This window comes from Cryptomeria japonica, chromosome 8, assembly GCF_030272615.1.
Source record: "Cryptomeria japonica chromosome 8, Sugi_1.0, whole genome shotgun sequence".
Classification (NCBI taxonomy): Eukaryota; Viridiplantae; Streptophyta; class Pinopsida; order Cupressales; family Cupressaceae; genus Cryptomeria; species Cryptomeria japonica.
In genome coordinates this window covers 393,198,959-393,221,695 of record NC_081412.1, presented here as the reverse complement: position 1 = coordinate 393,221,695, position 22,737 = coordinate 393,198,959, and the positions used below count along the sequence as shown (strand labels likewise).

Here is a 22,737-nt window from a genome sequence, read left to right as displayed (position 1 = left end):
TTTTGATAAAATTTCTAAACTGCTACTAGATATTATTTCCAGAAAAAAAAAATTGGAGAGATTTCGTAGAGCAAAACTGGTTCAAGGGTTTTGCTAGGGTTCGTGATCATTTTTTTTGGCATTGAAAACCCTTTCTGGGCTTTTGCAGAGAATTTCTTTTCATGGGCGAAAATTTTTTCTGCTAAATTTTCATTTTTTTAGCGTGTTTTTTCTTCCAAGGAAAATCGCATTTCTGAAAAGCACGATTTTTTTCTTCACCGCGTTTTTGGCATCTGCTCTATATGTAGTAGGGTTTCGCGTTTTTTTTCTGATCATGGTGTTCCCTATGCGTGGTGTTTCGTGGGCTTTGCTAGGCGACGCGATTATTTTATCCGCGTTTTTTTCTGCCAAAACCGTCGACTGATACTAGCAACGCGATTTGCAAGGTTTTCATACTTTTCCGGCAACAGTATTATATTTTTTGCGATTTCATACTCTCTACAGTCATTTTTTGCGTACGACCTATTCTATCCCAACCCACGACTATGTTTTCCATGTTTTTTTCAAGGCAGCGGCACGATTTTTGTTGGGTTTTCTTTTCCCAACGCCAGCAAGGTCTTTGTTCTGCGAACACTGTCACAACCTTTCCGAGTCACAGTTTCTTACTAACAAGAGTTCATTTTTGGCTGGGGGATTTATGTGACCCAGGATTTATCGTTTCCAAAATTTTTCTTTGTGACTATGGGTTGATTTTGCGACCTTCAGCAGGTAACCAACTGTTGGTTTTGGTAGACATGCAGAAATTTTTCCGCTAGGGTTATATAATTTTTTGCATAAAAATTATTTCTCGGGTTTTTATGATTTTTCCCATATATATATATATATATATATAATGGGTTTTTAATTTATTTTTTGCCCCCCTTAAAAAAATATTTTGGGTTATAATATTTTTTGCCCCCTAAACAAAAATATTCTAGATTTTTATATATTATAGTTGTAGGATTTTTCTGGACTTTGGTCCCGGGAAAGGCCGGAGGTTTTCTCGCCTCCACTCTTTCCTACCGGCGCCCGCACGAGTGGAGTGTTGTAAATTTTATTAATGATTAATAAAATTTTCGGCTTCGGCCTTTTACCGATCAAAAAATATATATATATATTCTAGACTTTTAATATTTTTTTGCCCCCCAAAAAAATATTTTGGGTTTTTAATATTTTTTTGCCCCCTAAAAAATATTCCGAGTTTTTAATATTTTTTTGCCCCCTAAAAAATATTCCGAGTTTTTAATATTTTTTTCCTAAAGAAAAATATTCTAGGCTTTATTAATTTTGCCCCTTTAAAAATTATTTCCGAGTTTTAATAATTTTCTCCTTAAAAATTATTTCAGAGGTTTATAATTTTTCCCCTTCAAAAATTATTCTCGGTTTTATTAAATTTTTCCACAAAAATTATTGTTTTTCTAGGCAAGTCCTCTCGTTCTACAGGTCTCCGGGTTTTCACGATTTTTTCCTGAAAATTTGTCTGCAGGGTTTATAATTTTCCCTTGAGAATTATCGTGTCTGTAATCCGCAATGTTCGCGTAAGATTTTGGTTATCTGGGTTTTACCATTTTTTCCACAAAAACGATGATTTGTAACCTCAGATTTCTTGGTATCGTGAATTCTCTTTTGAAGGGTTCTTGTATCAAGGTTTTCACATTTTTTTCTTCAAAAATTGTTTGCTGGTTTTTACGATTTTTTCCTCAAAAATCATTTGTAATACACGAAGTTCGTGTGAGATTTGTGATTTCGAAAGTTCTCTAGTTTTGATTGATTTTTCTCCTCAAAAATCGTGCTTTGTTGCAATCAGTTTGGGTTGCACCTACCAGGGCGAACATCTACAACCGTGGTATCTTGCAGTCTGTTTTGGAGTTGGTACTCTTCTGCAAAAAGGTTTGCTGATTTTTCCTCAAAATTGTGGTTTCAGGCTTTAGTAATTCGTGTGTGCCAAATCTCTAATTCGTGTGTGAGGGCTACATTAGCTTGGATGGCTTTTGGTACTCTTGGTCATTTACATTTTGCACGTCTTGGGAGGGTCTCCGTAGCAGGAGAGTGTTCTGTGCATTTGTGATCACAACACCTGTAGTGTCTTCTATAGGGTATTGAGTACGATGAACATTAGGGATGGTGTTAAAATAACATTAATATCTATTCTATAATGGTCATCTTCTATTCTTAGTGGTCATCTTAGTTGTCGACTTATTTAGCTATTTAGCTTTTTGGTCGACTTATTTAGCTTGTTTAGTTAGCTTTTTATTATTTAGCTTTTTAAGCTTTTTAGCTTATTTGAATTTACTTTAATGACTAGTTCTATTTATAGAACATCGTCTTGTAGGCTCTACATATACGTGTGTATATCATTCAATGTAATTATCCAATTATTTGAGCAATCAATTTTTCATATTTTCCAACATTTTTCTCCATTGCTGCAATGAACCAACACTTATCCTCTAGAAACCATGCATATTATTTCCTTTGCTGCTGTAATGAAGACTTTATTCGTGGATAAAGGATTCTTTTGAAACAAGATGTTGCAAGCTTGCAAGAAGTTTGAAAATCCAAAATAAGTATATAATTTAGAGTTGGATTGACAATAGTGTTCCACAAAGACGCGCCCCCCCCCCCCCCAAAAAAACCGTGTCCCCTATAGAGGGACGTTTCCAAGACTTGGGGACAAGGGGGAAACGTCCCCCCAGAGCACCACCACCTCTGCCACCTCTATTGGGGATGCCGCTAGGTTGCTTTCTATATTGCACTTGCCAATACATACTGATTGCAACCTTTAACTTCGTGAAAACTAGTTGGCCTTTCATGGGACACTCATAGAGACGTTATATTGCAGATTTTGCCTTGAAGATTTCAATTGACCTCTATTTTTATATCAGCACCGCTCCCCCACCACCACTCTGCCACCGTCCCCCCGCCATCCCCCAATTTAGGCCCTTGGTCCCCCCATCCCCCCGTCAGGAAACTCCGTGGAACATTGATTTGATAACTCAAAGATGAACGAATAGTACCAAACCGGTACTGAGAGGGGGGGGGGGTTGAATCAATACAAACAAAAATACAGTCCAAAACCGGTTTGACAGCAAATACTCCAAATGACTGGCAAACAGTGATACTGGTTGAAACAGAGTGCAACCGGTAAGACCCAGAACAACTAAGACAATCATAAACTAGTTACTCACTAAGCTTTCCTCTTAGCTCAATACTATAGCACCATTACACCCTCATGCATGAACAGGTAAGCTATCATCAGATCTTCACAATAGTTAGTTCAATATGTTTTATAGACAGACATAAAACACAGAACCATCATATGCTCAACAGGTAATAACAAAGCATCACAAGATAAAAGCATCTCACATGACACACATATTTTTCACGTGGAAACCCAACTGGGAAAAACCGCGGTGGGGATGAATACCCACAAGCTGCTTTTTGAACTCTTTAGAAGTCCGCTCTATTAAAAGCCTTGTCCAGTTAAAGACATTACAATAGGTTCTGTTAGGAACCGATCCTGTTAGGGATCACCCGGTTAAGGGATGGCTACAATACCCGGTTAAGGGTTAAACCCGGTTAGGGCTACCTTGTTAGAGGATTTCAAGAACTCAATAGCTAAAGGATCTCCAGAGCTCTATAGCTTCCCAGAGCTCAATAACTTCGAGTTACCCTATTAAAGGATTTGAATCAAGCCGATTAAAGCTACCCTGTTAAGGGATTTGTATCAAGCCGGTTAAGGCTACCCTGTTAAGGGATTTCACAACTATTGAAGTGGTTAAAGATCAACACGAATTACAATGATCTGGTAACAGCACTCAATGCTAATGCAAATCTGTTTTGGCTCCTCTTCACCTTCTACACATTCACTTTGCAGGTATCTCTTCTCTCCTTTGGTCTGACAAAAATCACGTATCACTTCCCTTGGATACACACACACATCTTTTGCCAACAACCTTAGAAAGAAATACAACATCGACCTTATAGGACACAGACAGGTCGGTAGCAAAAACCCTAAACCCTAAACCTGTTAGGTTAAGCAATTCAAGCGGTTCAATCCTGACCGTTGAATCATACTGCATTAAATGCAACAATCTTGAATTGATCTCAAGACATTCTCCATCGTCCATTATCCACCAATTTCATGGCGGCTAATAACCCATCACGCGTTATCACTGTTTGACAAACTTCGCACATTCCCGAGGTAGATAGGAATAGTCTTCTTCATGCAAGATCCTTCACGCGCACAGGGCTTACATGGCAACACGCCCTGTTCTCCGTTATACTACTAACTCATCACACAAAGATCACCAATTGAGTCACACATGCTTGAGGTACTCCAACCGGAAATCCTGAAGTGGAAACTACCTACCAACCGGTAGCCATACAATGCTTCCATGTGCCGGTTCCCATAACTACATGCCAATTCACCTTGAGCAAATACACCGCTTCACTTTGGCATATATACCGGTTCACATATATGCCGATTCTCTCTGCTCACATATCACATATGCCGGTTCACTTCATATCACATATTGACATCAATGACAACATACAATATCATTGTCCTTATACCGGTTCACATAATGCCAACATGATTGACAATAACCTAATGTTAATATTAGGAACAATTTGACCTAATTCAAATAAATGAACATTAAATGCAAAAATGTTTATTAACATTTAAAATTTAAATAATTTATTTGACCTAATTCAAATAAATGAACATTAAATGCAAAAATGTTTATTAACATTTAAAATTTAAATAATTTATTTAAAATAACTGATTATTAATATATTTGATGTATTTAATTATTTTCACATATACAAATATCAATACTCCTCTCCCGATCAAAAAAGCATCCCTATCTTAATATGGGGACATCTGCAAACATTAGCAGATTTCAAATGAGGAAACTTTGCATCTCTATTTACATCTCTTGGAAGCGTCCCTTGAAAATTGGAAAACTTTGTATATAAATTTCATTAAATATAAATTACACAATTTTTTCATCAAGTTTTAACGTAATGTTGAATTTAGCTAAAAGAACTATAGAAAACACTCATAGACTTGAAATTTTCTATTTTTTAGCATGAAAATTTACAACAAAAAAAAAAATTGTGGTATTAAATTTTTAACCAAAACACAACGAAGTAATAGTATGAAGAGAAACAATTATAAGGCTCAAGATGTTTGCATTTACTTCAGTTTTATCAATTTATTGAAAATATAGCCATCTCTGAGAACCATCATTCCATGTTTTTAAAACAATGGCTTTTCCTTCCAAGTCTCCATCTGCCATCTCTAGGTGACTATATTCTAAAATATAATTGTTTATGTCTTGATGATGATTACCAGATATCAATATATTTAATCTTTGCTTCAATTGACATCTACTTCAATACTTTAGAATGTTAATTTTTGACTTTTTACCTAGAGATTTGATTAAGCTCAATTCGATGGAGCTTCAAAAGGAAATACAGTATTAACCAAAACACCCTCCAGTAACATTCTCACCCTCCAGTAATATTCTCAGTCCACTTGAGACTCAATACAAATAATAAGTCAGAAGCTACAGCTCTTTTAGAAGGAATAATAGTAGCTAAGGAAAATGGATGATGAAAACTTCAGGTGGAAGGAGATCAGTGCTAATTATTGCAGAAGTCAAAAAGGGGCAGTGCAATGACTGGCAAATAAAATATTGTTCAGGCAATTAAGAGGAAACAGAGAATTTCAAGTTCTTGTACCACCATATCAGTACAGGAAATACATTAGTAGATCTAGCAGCCAATTGGGTGATGGATGTTGGGCAAGATGGTTTCTATTCATTTTTTCCCTCCATGCCATAAAGCTAATCTCAGAAGACTGTGCCAGAGCAGAAGAGATTTCTCGTCATTAAAATTGTTATAAAATCAGCAGAAGTTTACAAGTTAAAGCAGAATAATAAACTATCTAGAATTCTTGTATCAAAATCCAGCCAGTAAAATAAATGCAAAAGTTATTGCTGATGAGCAAAAATTATGCCCAACGAAGAAAAAAAGCTGATAATTCTCTTACCTAGTGCATGGAAAGTTGCCGAAGAAGAAATTTTCAAGCTTTTAGCCTTGTCCAAACATATCTCAGCATCACGCCAATGAAAAAGGCTCGAATATATACAAGCCAAATCTTGCCAAACTTCAACTTCCAGAACTCTTTCACCTTCAACCTAGTAGCAACAGAACTAATCATCAACCTATGAATTCAATTCCACAATCAAAATTCCAAAGTTTTGAGCAGGGACCTATGGTCTACAATGACATGAAAGTTCAATGTTTGAAACAGACAATGACATTCAGCACAAGGGAATATGTATTTCAAATCCCAATCTAGCTACAAACTGTTCAGATGCAGAAATTTCAAGCTTCAGGAAGTGTCAGAAACGCAAGTAAGCTATGAACAAAAATTACAAAAAATAGCCAGTACCCTTTTCATAACAAAAGAACAAGTAAAAATATGAATAATTCTCATTAATTCACTGTTTTAGAGAGTCATAAGCTACTACCCTTGCCAAAGATTCATTTTTTATTCAGATGACACCACTCGAGCTATTAAACTATTTTAATAAAATGAACTAATAATATGGTTAAAATTTCCATATAGAGCTAATAAGGTGCACAATATATCTTTTCTTTATTTGCATATAGGGATTCCCAACCACTCCATATGACATCTCCAAAACATTACCATGAAAACTTTAGAAAAAATAAGTTTGCAAATAAGAATATCTAATCCAATGCAGAAGGACAAAATTCAGGTTATTAGGATATCGCATTGTTGTAGGCTTGTAGCTAATGAGATCTATAATTTTAACCTCAGATTGAAAAGAAACAAAATCAGTTGGATTATTGACACTAATAATTATGATAAAGAAGCTTGAATGTGCCCTACTGATTGACAACCATTCCTTGCAGAAACTTAACAGATGAATGAAGAGGGGGACAAAAGAGGAGAAATGGCACTAAAAACTGTAGTGCACTCTTCATTACTGAGGTATAGATAGATTCACAAAGATAAGGTTAAGTGCCCTTGAACCAAGTATGCACAGACAGGTCAATTAGACTAAACTTATTTGTGTTTAATAAATTAGGCCAACTGTACAGGGACACAAATTTATGAGGAATTATGTATAAGATATTCTCTTCATTTGCTTTCTGCTTTGTGGACGTTATCCCAAACTTCTATATTCTGCAAAAGTTAACTCGGGGAACTGTTTACTCCTATATCTGATAAGACTAGTACTTGTGACAAATAACAGAAATAAAAATGTATACCAAATAGAGTAACAGAAATATATTTGTATTCATGTTAAGTTCTTAAAAAGTAGTAGACCAAGGATGATCAGCCATGGATTACACTCCTTCCCTTGACAGCAAGAAGCCTATTTGAATTTTAAATAACTGATGGTTGCCAAGCAGAACACAGCCACTGACAACTACTAATAACTTTCTCCTAACGACTACCCACAAGCTGACAAGTACATAATACATAGCCATTTATGACCATATTAACAATACATGATAAAGGCAATTTATGCTAACTATATCAGTACCCCAAAAAGAAAATATAGATTCCTAGCCAACAAGTACAGAACAAAAAAATAAATCAAATAATATCAAGTAAAGTTTTCCAAACTCATGATGGCACTGTATAAGCACCATCAAACTCATGCTTCCCTCAGGCAGCAATAATAGCCTAATCATAACTGGACATTCCACAACCAATAAACATTCCACGACAATATATGGATCAACAACCTAGAAATGATTAACTTCGGGAATGGTTGACTGAAAAACAACATAAGCATCTTCAACTAGGAGGAAAGAAAACTTGTTAAGTACGCCCTAATCCTAGCACAGCCAACATATCCAAAACGTTGGGCATTAAACAAAGAACCTAGATGCCATATAATTTAATGAACTGTGTTGAAGTAATAAATAAACAAGTAGCCAAGTCTGAATATGCACTGGACTGTTCCTAGCAGGTTGAATATTTTGATGTCTTCCCTCCCGACTATAGCTTCGATGCCTACTTCTAGTTTGAGTTACGATTTGACTTTGAATATGCACTAATGGAGTATCTTCAACTACTTCCCGTAGTCCTCTTCTCCGTTCTCTTTGTTCCACCTACCCCAAAGATCCTCTAATCTCTTGGTTCTAAGCACGTTGTGGTCTCTTCCCACCTTTATTGGGGTTTACGAGCATTAATGCCTCGATTCAGACACAACTTCTTTAAAGCAATGGTGCCAATGTTTACCCCTATATCTAATAAGACTAGTACTTGTAATAAGTAACAGAAATAACACGTGCCTGATAAAATAACAAACATAATATTTATGCATGTGAAGTTCCTACACAAGAGTAGACCAAGGATTAATAACCAAAGATCAGACTCCTTTCCCTAACTATAAGAAGCCTATTTAAAGAACCTGATGATTGCCCAACAAAACAGAACTCCCAACAACTACTTATAAACAAACTACCCACAAGACAACAAATACATAGTGCATAGTCACTTAGAACCACATTAACAAAAAAAATACAAAGGCATTTTACACTAACTACAAGAACCATTTGGCATATGTTGGCAACGTGCCTTAGTGGCTCACCAAGTAAGCAAAGATGATTTTCTTTGTGCAACTGATTTGAGTTTGAACACAAAACAATTTATCATCGACCAATGGTTGCTGAAAATATGGGATTCGATCTTCATCTTCAAAAGAGGTATGAAAAACTCCTCAACTAAGATGACTCATACAACTCGATATGGCTTGCCTTGACAACATTATAAATGCCAAGTTGAGCTAGGAGGCCCAGGTCAAAAGAATTAGGACCCACATCTTCGAAAAACATGTGAGGCCCATTAAGGATGGGCTTGATTTGTGATGTTGGTTGTGAAACCTCTACTTGGCCAAGTGAAGCCTCTACTTGGCCAAGTGAAGCCAAACAAAAACACCAATCGGAAGAATGGCATGCTTTATGCAATTATGGAGTCAAATTTGGTCTGGAATTCACATAAAGGAAGAAGTTGGAATTAAAAATGCAACTAAGATAAGGTGGTAGTGGATGGAAGCCACAACACGCTTCAAGGGATAATCCTTATAGGACATAAGTAACCCAATTGTGACTACACACTTCAAAGGATAAGCAAATAGTCGTCTCACTACTTGTTCTAGCAATGATCAATGTAGAGGGAATGGATTAATTTACAATTGACAACCTTATTTTGGTCATCAATTTGCAAATGAATAGGACATAAGTAACCCAATTGTGACTACACGCTTCAAAGGATAAGCAAAGAGTCGTCTCACTACTTGTTCTAGCAATGATCAATGTAGAGGGAATGGATTAATTTACAATTGACAACCTTATTTTGGTCATCAATTTGCAAATGAAAGGAAGTGGAGAAGAACAATTGACAATGAAGAAGCCTAAACGATGGTTTCCAAAAGTGATTCAAGAAGTGAGAGTCACCATTGGAAATAATAGCAATTAATAGCCTAAAATTGCTCCAAGAAAGCTTAAAGAACAAGCCAACAACTTTTGTACCATCAACTATCTCGATGCAAGGAATATGGAAAATTGCCACACAACAAAAAAGATACAATTGTGCCAACACTAAGTTTTGGGAGACCACTAATGGAATGCAAGGAAATGGAATCCCATGGTAGCATTTGGTACAAGCAATAGCTAATTTAATTCAAGCTTCCAAGTGGATCACAGCGAATGCTAAGAGATAATATCTTCAACTTGCTTCTATATAGAATGCTAGTAATGTCAGCACTAGAAATTTTGTGATGTCTTCTCTTTCTACATGCCTATACCGTTGAAAATTTTATCCTTGTATAATTTCATACTCACTTGGGCCTCACTTTGGTGTTTCTACCTTCTATGCCCTAATTTTGCTTGATTCTGCTCACACCAACATCATATCTACAATTCTCAATCTTTGCTCTGCTCTTTGGTCTTTGATTCAACCCTAATGGACTGGACTGAGGCGCCTAGCACCCTTGTCTAGACCAAAAGGGCCCAATTTTGGAACACGGTTAGACAATTTTAGGTGGGAATATATCTCCCATGTCAGCCTTCTTTGTAATTTCAAACACATTTCATGGGGTGAGATATAAAAGCAAGTCTTGCCCCCTCATTCGAAACACCTCTCAATTAACTCTCCACAAGTTTCCAATTACACTTTTTCAAATTCAAGTGAGCAAGCAATCAAGCATCATTAGAGTGAAGGAGAGGTCAAGTATTCAAATTTCAAGCATTTAAGATGGCATCCATGATCAAGTTCTTATAAAGACATCCATGAATTCCTACATGACAACATCAACCTTTTCATGAAGACTCCCAAGCAAGATTCATAAAGGTATCTTATTTTCAATTTAATATTTCAGATTTAGCCTTTGCCCTTTCAAGGCACGCTTTCAATTTCATTTCAATTCATCATATTAATTCCAAAACCGAGATTTGACTTGAGCAAATCCCTATCAATCTAACAACATTTTCCCTCGCATTTACACGTGGCAAGATCTAAAGACAACAAATATAGATCTAAAAAGAGGAGATTGAGACACACACGGCCTGATTTTGAAGAGCCAAAAAACCCTGGACACTAGCAATCTGTGAACAATGTCGGACAACTTTTCCAATGAATTTTCAGGGAGATACTTAGAACAATATCTTGATTCCAAAAATATCTCATTTGTCTACATCTGACAGCTTTGGACAAGGACGCCTAGCATCATTGTCCTTGATCTCCGAGTCCAGATTTCAGCCATAGGTTCCTATCTGCTTCCCATTTCCAGATCCATGCTTCATGTCTGCATATCTGTTCTAAAACTGTCTATGCATGCTAATCTTTATCAATTATACATCATCAACCCTAGTTCTTGCATTCAATTCACATTATTTTAATTGCTCATTTTCAACTCCACCCAAAGGAGTACTGAATTCACCTTGTGCTCAATCCTTTTCAATCAGATTTGAGATTGAGCCAATTGAGTTCATTCTCCTTCTAAATAATATTATTGGAAATAGATTTAGATCCTAGTTTGCATGCATAAACTTGTGAACCCTATTTCCACCTATTACAATGCCAAAATGTCCATAATAGGACAAATGAGCTTCCGCTCAACAAGAACACAAATTTGAGTATGTGCATCAACCCCTCTCAAATTGTGGTAAAGGAAGTGATTTATTGATCATTGTGGGTTGCCAAAATGCATTAATATTAGGCAAAAGTGAGGATCTATGGAGTAGATATTTGTCCACTCATCATAAGCTACACATTGCACATCCAAGATGCTAGGTACTTAGAAGAAGGATGACTACAAAAATCTATTACTTTCTTAGTGATGCTCATCTTGTACTAGGAATCAAATGAAACTATAGAATATAGGATGCCCAATTTAAATGTTCATGTTCATCAATCTTGGATTGAAAGGTCAAGAACTAAAGGCACTAGTGATCATGTGCAAAATGACCTCCTCTTTGGAAATGATAATGGTTGCAATTCTTGACTGATTCAACTAAAGAATTGAAACTATAGAATATAGGATGCCCAATTTAAATGTTCATGTTCATCAATCTTGGATTGAAAGGTCAAGAACTAAAGGCACTAGTGATCATGTGCAAAATGACCTCCTCTTTGGAAATGATAATGGTTGCATTGCTTGACTGATTCAACTAAAGAATTGAATTGCATGGCATACATGCTATCACTGAGTTTGGTCTATCACAAGGCATCATAATGCTTTGCCAACAAATGTCCTCCATGCTTAAAAAATCACGCCTAGCGCATACTAAGAACCACTAATCTCAAACACAAATCATTGATGTAGGTCAAATTAAAAAAACATAAAGAGTAGTGAAAATACGATCTTTCAAAAAACTAAATGTTTAACAACCTATCAGTTCCAAGTAAAGGTGTTCTAATGAGTAAGTTGATGAAGATGGCGAGAAATATGTAAGTTGTTACAAAATGAACTTCCTATAGAAGTCCATAGCTCCCAAAGAATATTCAAATGTAACATTGAATAAAGTAGGCATCTCATGAAGGACCTCTTATTCAGATCTACAAGCATGCTACACTTGTCAATGATCAATCCCAAATAAAAGACTCAAATTTGCCCAAATAAAGGCTTCTTAATTTTGGCTTAGACTTGGTGTCGAGAAAAAAGGTCCAACATTATTGGGCATGCAATAGGTGGCCATCCTAAGTCTTAATCATTATATACCAAGATGTTGTCTATATAAATGATCACAAATGGACCAATGTGATGTGAGTGTTGAGACATGGGCCAGCTAGGACTTGAACCTAGGACCTTCCATACACTGCTAGTGTGCTCTATTACTGAGCTACTGGCCCCTCTTAGACCAGTCCATCGTTGGTCCAGGTGTGGCTTATTTCCAACACCAACACCCCCCCTTAAGCCACACCTCTCGTGTGCTTGGGGCTTATAGCCTGGGCCTGGCTCTGATACCATGTTGAGACATGGACCGGCTAGGACTCGAACCTAGGACCTTCCATACACTACTGGAGTACTCTACCACTGAGCTACTGGCCCCTCTTGGACCAGTCCATCGTCAGTTTGGGTGTGGCTTATTTCCAACACCAACAGTGAGCAAATGTGGAAAGAGAATTCACGAAAGCAAACATTGTCTTGAAGGTCATTACCCGTATATCACATGGTTCCATGCAAATTGGTGACATCTAGTAGCTAATTAAAGATATAATATTTCCACAACCCATGATAGAAAATTCAAAGGCTTCTAGATTAAAACTATGTAGGAGTTTTTAAAATCAACTTCTTGGATCACAGTTCATGATCCATCATGGATGAGAAGAGTAAAATAAGAAAATATTGCATACTAATACAATTAAGAGACCTAAGTACACTAAAGTACATAGGTCATTCTATATATTAAATTTATATAGAAACCTCTATTGATCTATAATCAATTTGAAAACAATCCCTTTGAAAATAATTTTTATTTATTTTAAAGTTAGCTTTTTTTTATGGTATAATATTAATCTCATCTCTTCATTCTTAACTCTTCTCTTAATTTATTTTTTATTGATTGTTGGGGTCTCTATTGTCCTCATTGCTTTACTTGGGTTCAAAAAAATTGTCCTTTTCGTCTCCTTTTATTGGCTTGTTCTACAATCTTTTCTTATTTTCTCTCCTCCTACTAATGATGGATCACTGAGTGATTTGAAATATTGATAATAAAAACTCATACACAATTTTAATCTAGAAGCCTCTAAATTCATATGGTAGTCAAGCCAAGATTAATGATGTCCTTAGCTCCGTAGAGGCAATCTAGAAGATCCTCCTTCCTAGAAAGTGTGTAGAAATTCTTCACAATGTTTTTTTGTTACCATCCACCACTCATTGTAATCTTTGGCACTAAAAGACCACACAACCCATGAGCACAAGTGTTTCTTTTAATCTTGTCTTCACGAAAAATTGGTTGATTTGACATCCTATCACTCTCAATGGATTTATTGCAATACAATGGTAAATCAAGCAACTTATATCCTAACACAAGTTCAATTGAACATTGGATGGGCCTTGAAGGAGGAAATTATCTAGGCTCCTTGAAAACATTTCAATACTCATTCTCAAGAGAATTGATCTCTAATGGTGGGAGATTGTTAGCGATGTTTGCCTTAGCTTACCAAATGACCTAACAAGGTAAAACTTCATGCAAGCTGACACTTTTACTAGTATGCATACCAAAAAGTAAAATGCTAGCTAAACAAGAACTTATATTTTCTACAATCCTTTCAAAGCTGATATGTCTTGTGAAATCCATCTAAAGATAACCTTGCAATCATACATATTACAAAGCTATCCAATGGAGTAGCATTGTAGTTAAACAAATCCTAGAATGGATCGATGGCAAATGTTACAAAACACTTGTAAGCAACAACTATCAATTATCCCTTCTTAATATTGTTGAGCATTTTGTCATTGATGTCAAAGGATATTGGTCAAAGTCTCTAATCAGTGTTTTTGGTATGATCAATGTGTTGAATTGTTTGAGCTGCCTGATTGTGTTCTTGAGCTGCTTGAGCTCTTTGTCTTCCTTGTTGAGCTGCTTGGGTGCTTACTTGAGCTGTCTAGTTGCTTGTTTGAGCTAGTTGACTGGTTGCTTTACCTACTAGCTTGTCTACTTCAGCTACTTGGTTGTCATCACGAGCTCGTTGTGCGTCTCCTTCACCTGGCTGCCTATCTACTTCAGCTAGTTACTTTTATGCTTCTGCTAGCTGTTTGTTAGCTTGCTTGTGTAAAGTTGGATTATATGCCCACATCATTGTTTGATTATCCTAAGGGGTCGATGCCAATGAAGGATTTACATGGCAAAGATGGTGAATTGTTTTTGGTTTGCGTGGGTTGGTTTGAATATTTATTTTTTTTTAGTTTTTATTTGTGCATTGTTAGCACAAAGTATGTCACTTTCAGTAAACGACTTTTCTTCCTTGTGGAAAACATTTATTATTTTTGTGGCGTGTTGTTTTTAAGGAGGCATGTGTCGAAGTTCTTGTTGGTTGCTGAATCAAAATTGTATACAGATACCAGTGCTGGCAGATTCGATTTGTTTGATAATCTCTGACATGTTAAAAAGGAGTTTCAAGTTTTACGCATTGGCTGGCACACTATGTCCATGGCAGTGAATGTTTTAAAAAATTATATCAAAGCTTTCAGATTTGGCAGCTGTCTAATGGAACAACTTCTGTTTTCTGAGTCTCCTTCTAAAAAAACAGAGAATCATCTTTTTCTTCTAGATGACAATATTCGCTGTAAAAAACCCGTAAGTGTTTATCAGAAAACAGTTTTTGAATGAAGACGAGAGTTGTATCTTGGTGTGGTGAGCTGCATAAAGTTATATTTTCCGTTTTTTTGTTGTGGGTGAGAAAAACATCCGTTTTTGAGAGAGGATTTCAGCGTTAATTTTTGGCGAGACTGTGCATACCTTTTTAAAAATCGTGGGCAATACTTTGAGATTATAAAAATTATTTGTGGGTGTTAAGCTTGTTAAGTTGATCAATTCCAATCTGCTACCGTTGTAAGAATATGGAGCAAATTTTGAAGGTTATGAGATTTCATGAATATTGAATATCTGTTGCAGCTCGTTGTGTGGGTAGCACAAAATATTTTCTATTTTTTCTGGACCTTGTTTGTGACACGGGAACTGCAGAATCAGCCACCAGGACGAGTTTAGAGAGCAGTTAATTAAAGAAAAGTCATATCGTGGGAAGTGGAGTGCACAGCAAACCCGGCCGTCACCTTTTAATACATATTTGTCACCCAGGATAGAAATATAAGAGTCAACCTGCTGTTGTTTTCGCTGTAAGAGGGAAGACGGTTTTTTACATATAAGGCAGTTATATGTTAAGATAAGGGGCTGTATGTTTTATTGAGGGCCTGCAAAAATATAGAAATCTAAGTCTGAGACAAAGAGATAAAAACATGAACACATTATGCTGTCTTGTATGGGAGATGTAAGATTTGAACTATACCATTTTTATTATTGTACAAATAGAGGTTGGTGTCTCTATTATATGAATTGGTGCCTAAGCTGGAGTCGGTGCTTCAGAGTCCTTAGAGTTGGTGCTCTTTGTTTTGTGAGTTGATGCTCACTGTTGTAATCTGGGTCAGTGCCCATTTATAGTTATTGAAAGCTTTTGTGCCATGGTTTTTAACCTGAAAGGGTTTTCCACGTGAATTCTGGTGTTTTTCTTAATATTTGTTCTCCTTAAATTTTATGTGGTTTCTTGTGTTCGAAAGTTAAAAACTTTAAAATACTGAGTCGCCCCCCCACCCCCCTCTTAGTAATTTTTGTGTGCTTTTCAAATATATCCCAACTGATATGGGACATGAATACATTGTAGTTGGCAAAATGGATCAACCAGATTTTTTTGTAAATCAAATTGTTCTATCTTCCATTATCAAGGATCAACTACATCAGTTTGTCCTTGATTTAGTATTTTAGTGTGAATAAAACTTCTTCATTACAAGGCAAAAGTTGTAAGCCTTAGAACTAACAAATTAAAGTCTCAGGATTGGATGCATGAAACTCTCAATCCTTAAGTTATTATTTTGCTAAGCTAGAAGGCCCTTGGCCTTCTTTCATTCTAGGGCACGACATTCTTCTGTACAAGAATTTGTGTGCCTATGATGAACGTAATAGTTCTCCCCATTGCTAAAACTCTTAATGGAGCTATTCTAGAAATATTTTCCATTCTTGGCCAAGGTTTGAGGAGTTGTCATAGGTATAAATACTCTTTTTTCAGAGAAGCAACTGAAAGAATTGTCTTCTTCTTCTACTGCTGCTTTGATTCCAACTTTTGAGCACATTGGTAAGCATGTTCTTGTTGTTTTGTAACTAGTTTGGAAAATATTTATAATGGATTCGAATTGCCAAAGGCAACATTCGAATCCATTAGGATTAAATAGGGTTGGGCCCCATCGCAATCTAATATGTAAAACAAATAGGGCTGGGCCCTATTCCAATGTTGTTCGGATCATTATAGGGCTGGGCCCTACTTCCCTTATATTCCTAACATATAATGTTCAAAACGCATGGACCTATTTACCAAATGTGTGGGCTAACGTGTGGACCCATCCTCATTATGTGGCGTGTGAATTAAAGTGAGTTTAGGCGCCAAAATGTATTGGGCCGACCCTATATGCATTCCCTCTAGCTTGTATAAATACAGATTTATTTTGGAAGGAAACCATTCAAGCAAGTTCACAAAATACCTCTGCTCCAAAAGTGCGATTCAGATCTGCTCTAGGTGCGAAATCTCCAGCTGTGTAAATTATCCTTGAAGGTCTGCAAACTCAGTTAGGAGTCAGCGAATTGTCATTGTATGGTGCGAATTACATCTGCTGTGCATCTATTGTATGAAGACAGTGAACATCATTGATGGGCAGCGCAGCATATCATCATAGAAGCACAGTGAACCATCATCGAAGGAAAGCGAATTCATTGTCTTGTGATTTCCTTGCATCCGAAGGACTGAGATAAGTCGGTTTCTATCTATTGTCATCTGCTGCTATTGTGCCTTAGCTGGGTCAGACTTGTAACTATAATTTCTGTCTATTATAATCAGATCTGAAGATCTGTTGTTGCTGGGTTTTTCCTCCAAGGGGGAGGTTTTCCCAGGGTAGTCTTGTGTTGTGTGCATCTCTATTTATGTGCTTTATTTCTGTTACTGTACATTATCTACTTCTGCACCTATATGTCAAGCGATTGCAAATCTGATTACTAAAATCTAACAGTTCTTAGGTAGGGCCACTAAAGAGCTTTGTCGCCTCTTCGAAACAATACCATTCGCCCACAGGCTACAGCAATAGGATATTTGCCAATGCAGTCCCTCACACGATAATGAGCTTTCTTTCATGATATATGTTCTCACTTTCTCAACCAGCTAAACTCAAAGCAAAAATGCCAATTTAGAAGAATCAACATTGTTATATTGTGAAGCAACCTACCAACCTTCTCAAACTCATTATCAATGTGTTAGATGACATCGCTTGTCTTATTGCAAAGCTCCTCAAGAACCTACTACACATCTCTAGGCATTTCCAAAATCTAAATATACGGCCACAAGTTACAACTCATTAGAGGCACCATCAATAACCTTGCGAGTTTCAACTCTTTTTAATCCAATGTGCTTTCACCCTTTTCTTGCAGTTCTTTTATCATACATATTAATGTCACATTGGAAGATATAAAAGGAAAAGGGTTTCATTTGAGGAAGACATCCAAGGGAGATCAATTTGGAAAATAATTTATTATTCTCAAAAGGCATCAATAAAGGGTGGTGACTTAATTCTTATGAAAGGTGGTGACCCTTTCACCAATAAAATGTAAAGGAGAAATCAATCCAAGTATTCAAGGATCACTTATCAATCATCACTCATGAAACCACAATAGCAATCATCAATTATCAAATCAAACAAACAATCAATCAGCAATTCATTCTATTAAATCAGCATTCATTCAATCACCATTCACCAATATATCAAACCAGCATTCATTACATCATCACTCATCAATCATCTAATCAACAGTCACTTAATCATCACTCATCGATACTTCAAATCGTACAATCAATCAATCATTCATAGAAATATCAATCATTCAACAACAATCCATCAATCATCAAGTGAAATTGAATCAGATCAGAATTTATATTTATAATCTGCATTAAGGGAAAGCAGCCATTTGACTTAAGCAAAGGATTTGGTATGAAAATGTGGTTAAGGCTATTGTCTAATATATCTCTTATGAATATTTGATTTATTTATTAATTTGAATTATCATAATAAATTAATTGATTTATCATCCTACAAGCAATCATAAATGAGATTACTAAGGAAACATGTTAGGGAGAGGCAATAGACTGCTTCCCACAATGTAAGTAGACCACCCCAAGTTGGATGGACCGGAGGTCTTGCCACTTGTGGGCGTGGGCCAAGGGGTTGAATTGTCTTGGTTGGATGTTCCGCGCCCTTGGGCTTGGTTGTGGCGAACAGCTTCCAGGAGCCCTATCATGCTTTCCCCTCCAATCCCTAATATGGCAGGTTGTTGGAATTAAAACTATAGAATGGATCCAAATAGGTGATCTTGTTTATCATTTCATTAATGTTAATTGACTATTTCCTTTTTAAGTTCAATAGCTATTATGTGATTTAGTTAAAAATACTATTTGTAAATAAGTTTGGAATTGTTATATTTGGGCAAAAAACAGGTATACCCCAAAATGGGACGTTACAAAACGCCACTTTAGAAGAATCAAAATTGTTATATTGTGAACCAACCTACCAACCTTCTCAAACTCATTATTAATGTGTTGGATGACATCATTTGGCTTCTTGCAAAGCTCATCAAGAACCTACCACACATCTCTAGGCATTCCCAAAATCCAAATATATGGTCACAAGTTACAACTCATTAGAGGCACTATCAATAACCTCACGAGTTTCATCCTCTTTTTAATCCAATGTGCTTTCTCCCTTTTCTTCCAATTCTTTTATCATACATATTAATGTCATAAGCCAAAACAAATCAAGTGATGTTCAATTTTTATTCTGGCAACCATAACTGTTGCTTTTAAATTTAAAGTTAGGTCAACAAGACTCCATGTCTGAGATATGTTTAATTTTGGACCAACAAGGGTTCGTGTTTTATGGTACTGTTGTGAGGTATTCACACATCGCCCCATTGCAAATGGGGACCCCCACTTTTTGCTTTCTAGGGTTAGCTCTTTTAGTTTTGTTGTTGGTTGTTTTATTGTCTTAGCCTTTGCATTGAAGGGATTGAGTTTCTCAAAGGTCATCAAGCCACGTGGATCTCCTCAAGGTGGAGTGAAGGAGGTCAGGTCAGTTGAGTGATTAGGGGTTATTTAGATCATTCCTAGGGTTTTTGTGTACTATCTAGTCACGCTTCAAGTTGCTAAATCAGACCTTGGTTGAATGCATAGTGTCCTCCTAGGTTCAATTTACTCGCTTTAAAAGTCTGGAATGTCATCCCGATCCTAAAATGTCCTGAAACTTGACTAAGTCTGGAAATTTGAAGGATCTTCCAAAAACTAGATTTTGCATTATAACTCTTGGAGGTCCGAAACCACTCTCAAACATCCTAACAATATATATGGAATATAACTTAAAGTATAACTTGAATGTTATATTCCATATATAAATCCTGAAGGAGAGACTAACTTGTCAAAACAACTTCATGTTGAAGGAAAGGCGAGCGAACTTCATGTCGAAGGAGAGGTGAGCGAACTTCATATTGAAGGAGGTGAGCGAAATGCTACTTCATGAGTTGAAGGAGGTGAGCGAAGTATATAACTTCATGCATTGGGGAGAGAGAGCGAATTTCATGTTTTCGCCAAGGAGAGCGAATTTCATAAGCATGAGCGAAATTGAATAAGAGAAGGATAATCACCTAAAGAGGACTCAATGCCAAATGAACTTCATGATCTCACCAAGAGGAGCGAAGTAGAATGATTTTACAACTTCAACTTCAAGAAGATTGGAGCGAATTTCATGAATAAGCAAGGCGACTGAAACAAGTTGCAAGCACTCCATCTAGAGCAATCTTCATCTTCAAGCCTACACAAGCAAATCTTGACTTCTTCATGATCTGACCTACATGAGCAAACTTCACAATTTAAAGGGTATGAGCGAAGTTCAAGAAAATGAAGATTAAGGTGAGGAGAAACTTAATGAACATTAAGGATGGAATACACTTCAAGAGCCCCTCTTCGCGGAAAAAAAAAAAAAAAGCAACTTCAAGTGTCCCTTCATGAGGGCGAATTCTCTTTATATGCTTACATATTAAGTGTATTTGATACTTGCTTGTTTGTTTTGCAGGAAATGAAGAACGAAATAAGGGGATCAAACAAGAAGCATTCACTTGCGCGAAGACAAGATCTACAACATCAACAACATGAAAGAAGTCAAAAGAGAAGGAATTTTGAAGGAGAGATGCAAAGATGACATCAAAAGTTCATTCTAAGACATTCAAGAGCAGATAGTTTCAGAAGAGTTAATCAAAGTTAGAAGATCAAACCTACAAAGGGCAAGTTGAAGGTCGTGTCCCAGTCATCATCCCAATCACTATCTCTACCAATTAGAGGGGTTCCACATCTGCATGTCTTGATTCAATCTACCTGACTCACCAGTTACGACACAAACTCCGAGGCACCTACCCTTGATTTCTATTGGTCCACACTCATGGAATGTAATTTTCTCATTGGCTATGGAGAAGTTTGTTGTAACAAACCCTAATTAGGGTTTTTATTGTAAAATATTGGTCATTGATGGAAATCCAATCCTAGCCATTCATTGTAAATGAGCTCTCTATATAAAGCTCATGCTCTTCATTTGTAAAGGCTAATAGTGAGAGAATAAATAGAGAATAGCTAATAATTAGAATAGCAATTAGAATAGAAGTAGATTAGGAGAAGGAAGAATTGTTGGTAAGACTTGTAAATGAGATACTCTTTTCATTGAAGTTATGGTGAAATTTGTTATTTCAACAAGACTCATGGTTCTACTTCTCAATTTATTTTCATCTTGATTAGATTGAACGGAAGAAGTTGTTGAATGTATTCATGTGGAATCCACCTTATCCATACCACTAGCCTCTTGTTGCTTGTAAGTGCGCCTTGTGTGGTCAACTAGAATGATATGAGTTTAACTTCAAGTCATCCTACACTCATTGCTTATGCATTAACTTGAATGGTGATTAATGTTTGATGGTATTGATTCGGACATCCTTGAAACGTCCTTAGAAGATTGCACTGAGCTTGTGTCAAATTGTTCAAGTTGATGGTGAGACCTCGCTCAGTAGGATTCCATATAGTCATTCATCTATGTTCTTACATTCTTAGGATTATAATAGACTCTCTCAAACCCTATCTCTTTTGCTCTTTTTTTTTATCTTCCAATTGAGTAGATAGGACCTTAGTTCCAACAAATCAAGCATTCAAGCATTCGAATGTAAGTCCCCTTGTGATTCCAGCATAATTACATCAAACCAACTGAACTTATCCACATGTAGAGACCCTACATTCAAGAACCTTGGAGTCTTCTCGAATGATTCTTAAGAAAATCTTCAGCATCCGAGAGATTTTGTTCAAGAGAGGATAAGATACTTTTTGGTATTTTATTATGTGTTTGCATGTGCGTAAAAAACACATCAACAGGAACTACTACAAACAATGACAAGGTCCTAAAAGAACACTAACACAAGGATAAAAAGTGAGACCCAGCACAAAAACATGCGACCAAGTAGGACACAACAGGAGTATTAAGAGAAGTGTACTTTTCTGCCAATTTAGGCAGTGAATTGAACGTTGTATACCCTAACTAAATATCACATGGTGCTCTACATGTGTAGGATTCACTAACCTTTGCAAAAATGGTTCCAAAGGGAGGCAAGAAGATTTTAAATCAAAACTTTACTATATAATGAATAACCAACCGTTTTATAAACTTATTTGAATATTAAATGGATGGAAAACTCATTACTGAAAATTTTTAATTAATTAGAGACGCACATTTTCTTTTCAAAAATTTGACCTATTACTATTGGGACAGAAGTTATAGACCCCAACTAATTATTGGTAGTCCTCAATATGGCTCAGATTCAGCATCTTTTCCAAAAAAATTAGTTCAAAAGTGGAGGCAAGAAGATTTGAACTCAAAACTTGATCATACAATGACTCCCACTAAACCAACTCTACTATGAACTTATTCTCATATTAGTTGGAGGGAAAACTCATTACTAAAAATTTAGATAAATTAAAGATCCATGTTTTCTTTTAAATAAAAATCTGACCTATCACTATCGAGAGGGATGTTATAACCCCTAACTAATTATCACATAGTCCTCAATATGACTCACAGATTCAGCATCTTTTCCAAAATTAGTTCAGAAGTGGATGCAACAAGATCTTGACTAAAAACTTTATTATAAAATGTCTTACTTAACCAACTTTTGTATGAACTTATTCGAATATTAATTGGAAGCAAAACTCAATAGTGAAAATTTTAAAGTAATTAGAGACCCACACTTTCTTTTCAAAAATTTGACCTACTATGATTGGGGGGTACGTCACTCAAGCACCTAATCTCTCAATTCCCAACCAACACCACA

General features: G+C 36.2%; 1 protein-coding gene across 6 annotated transcripts in view; it reads right to left on the bottom strand.

The window, feature by feature from the left end:
* The window catches only part of LOC131066840 (protein NPG1), an 80,215-nt gene that overhangs the window by 15,743 nt on the left and 41,735 nt on the right, over positions 1-22,737 (bottom strand). For all 6 annotated transcript variants that reach the window (XM_058001702.2, XM_058001704.2, XM_058001701.2 and 3 more), the window contains one exon: positions 6,074-6,221. In XM_058001702.2, the coding sequence (XP_057857685.1) occupies positions 6,074-6,221 (148 nt within the window). The remainder of the gene's footprint in view (positions 1-6,073; positions 6,222-22,737) is intronic.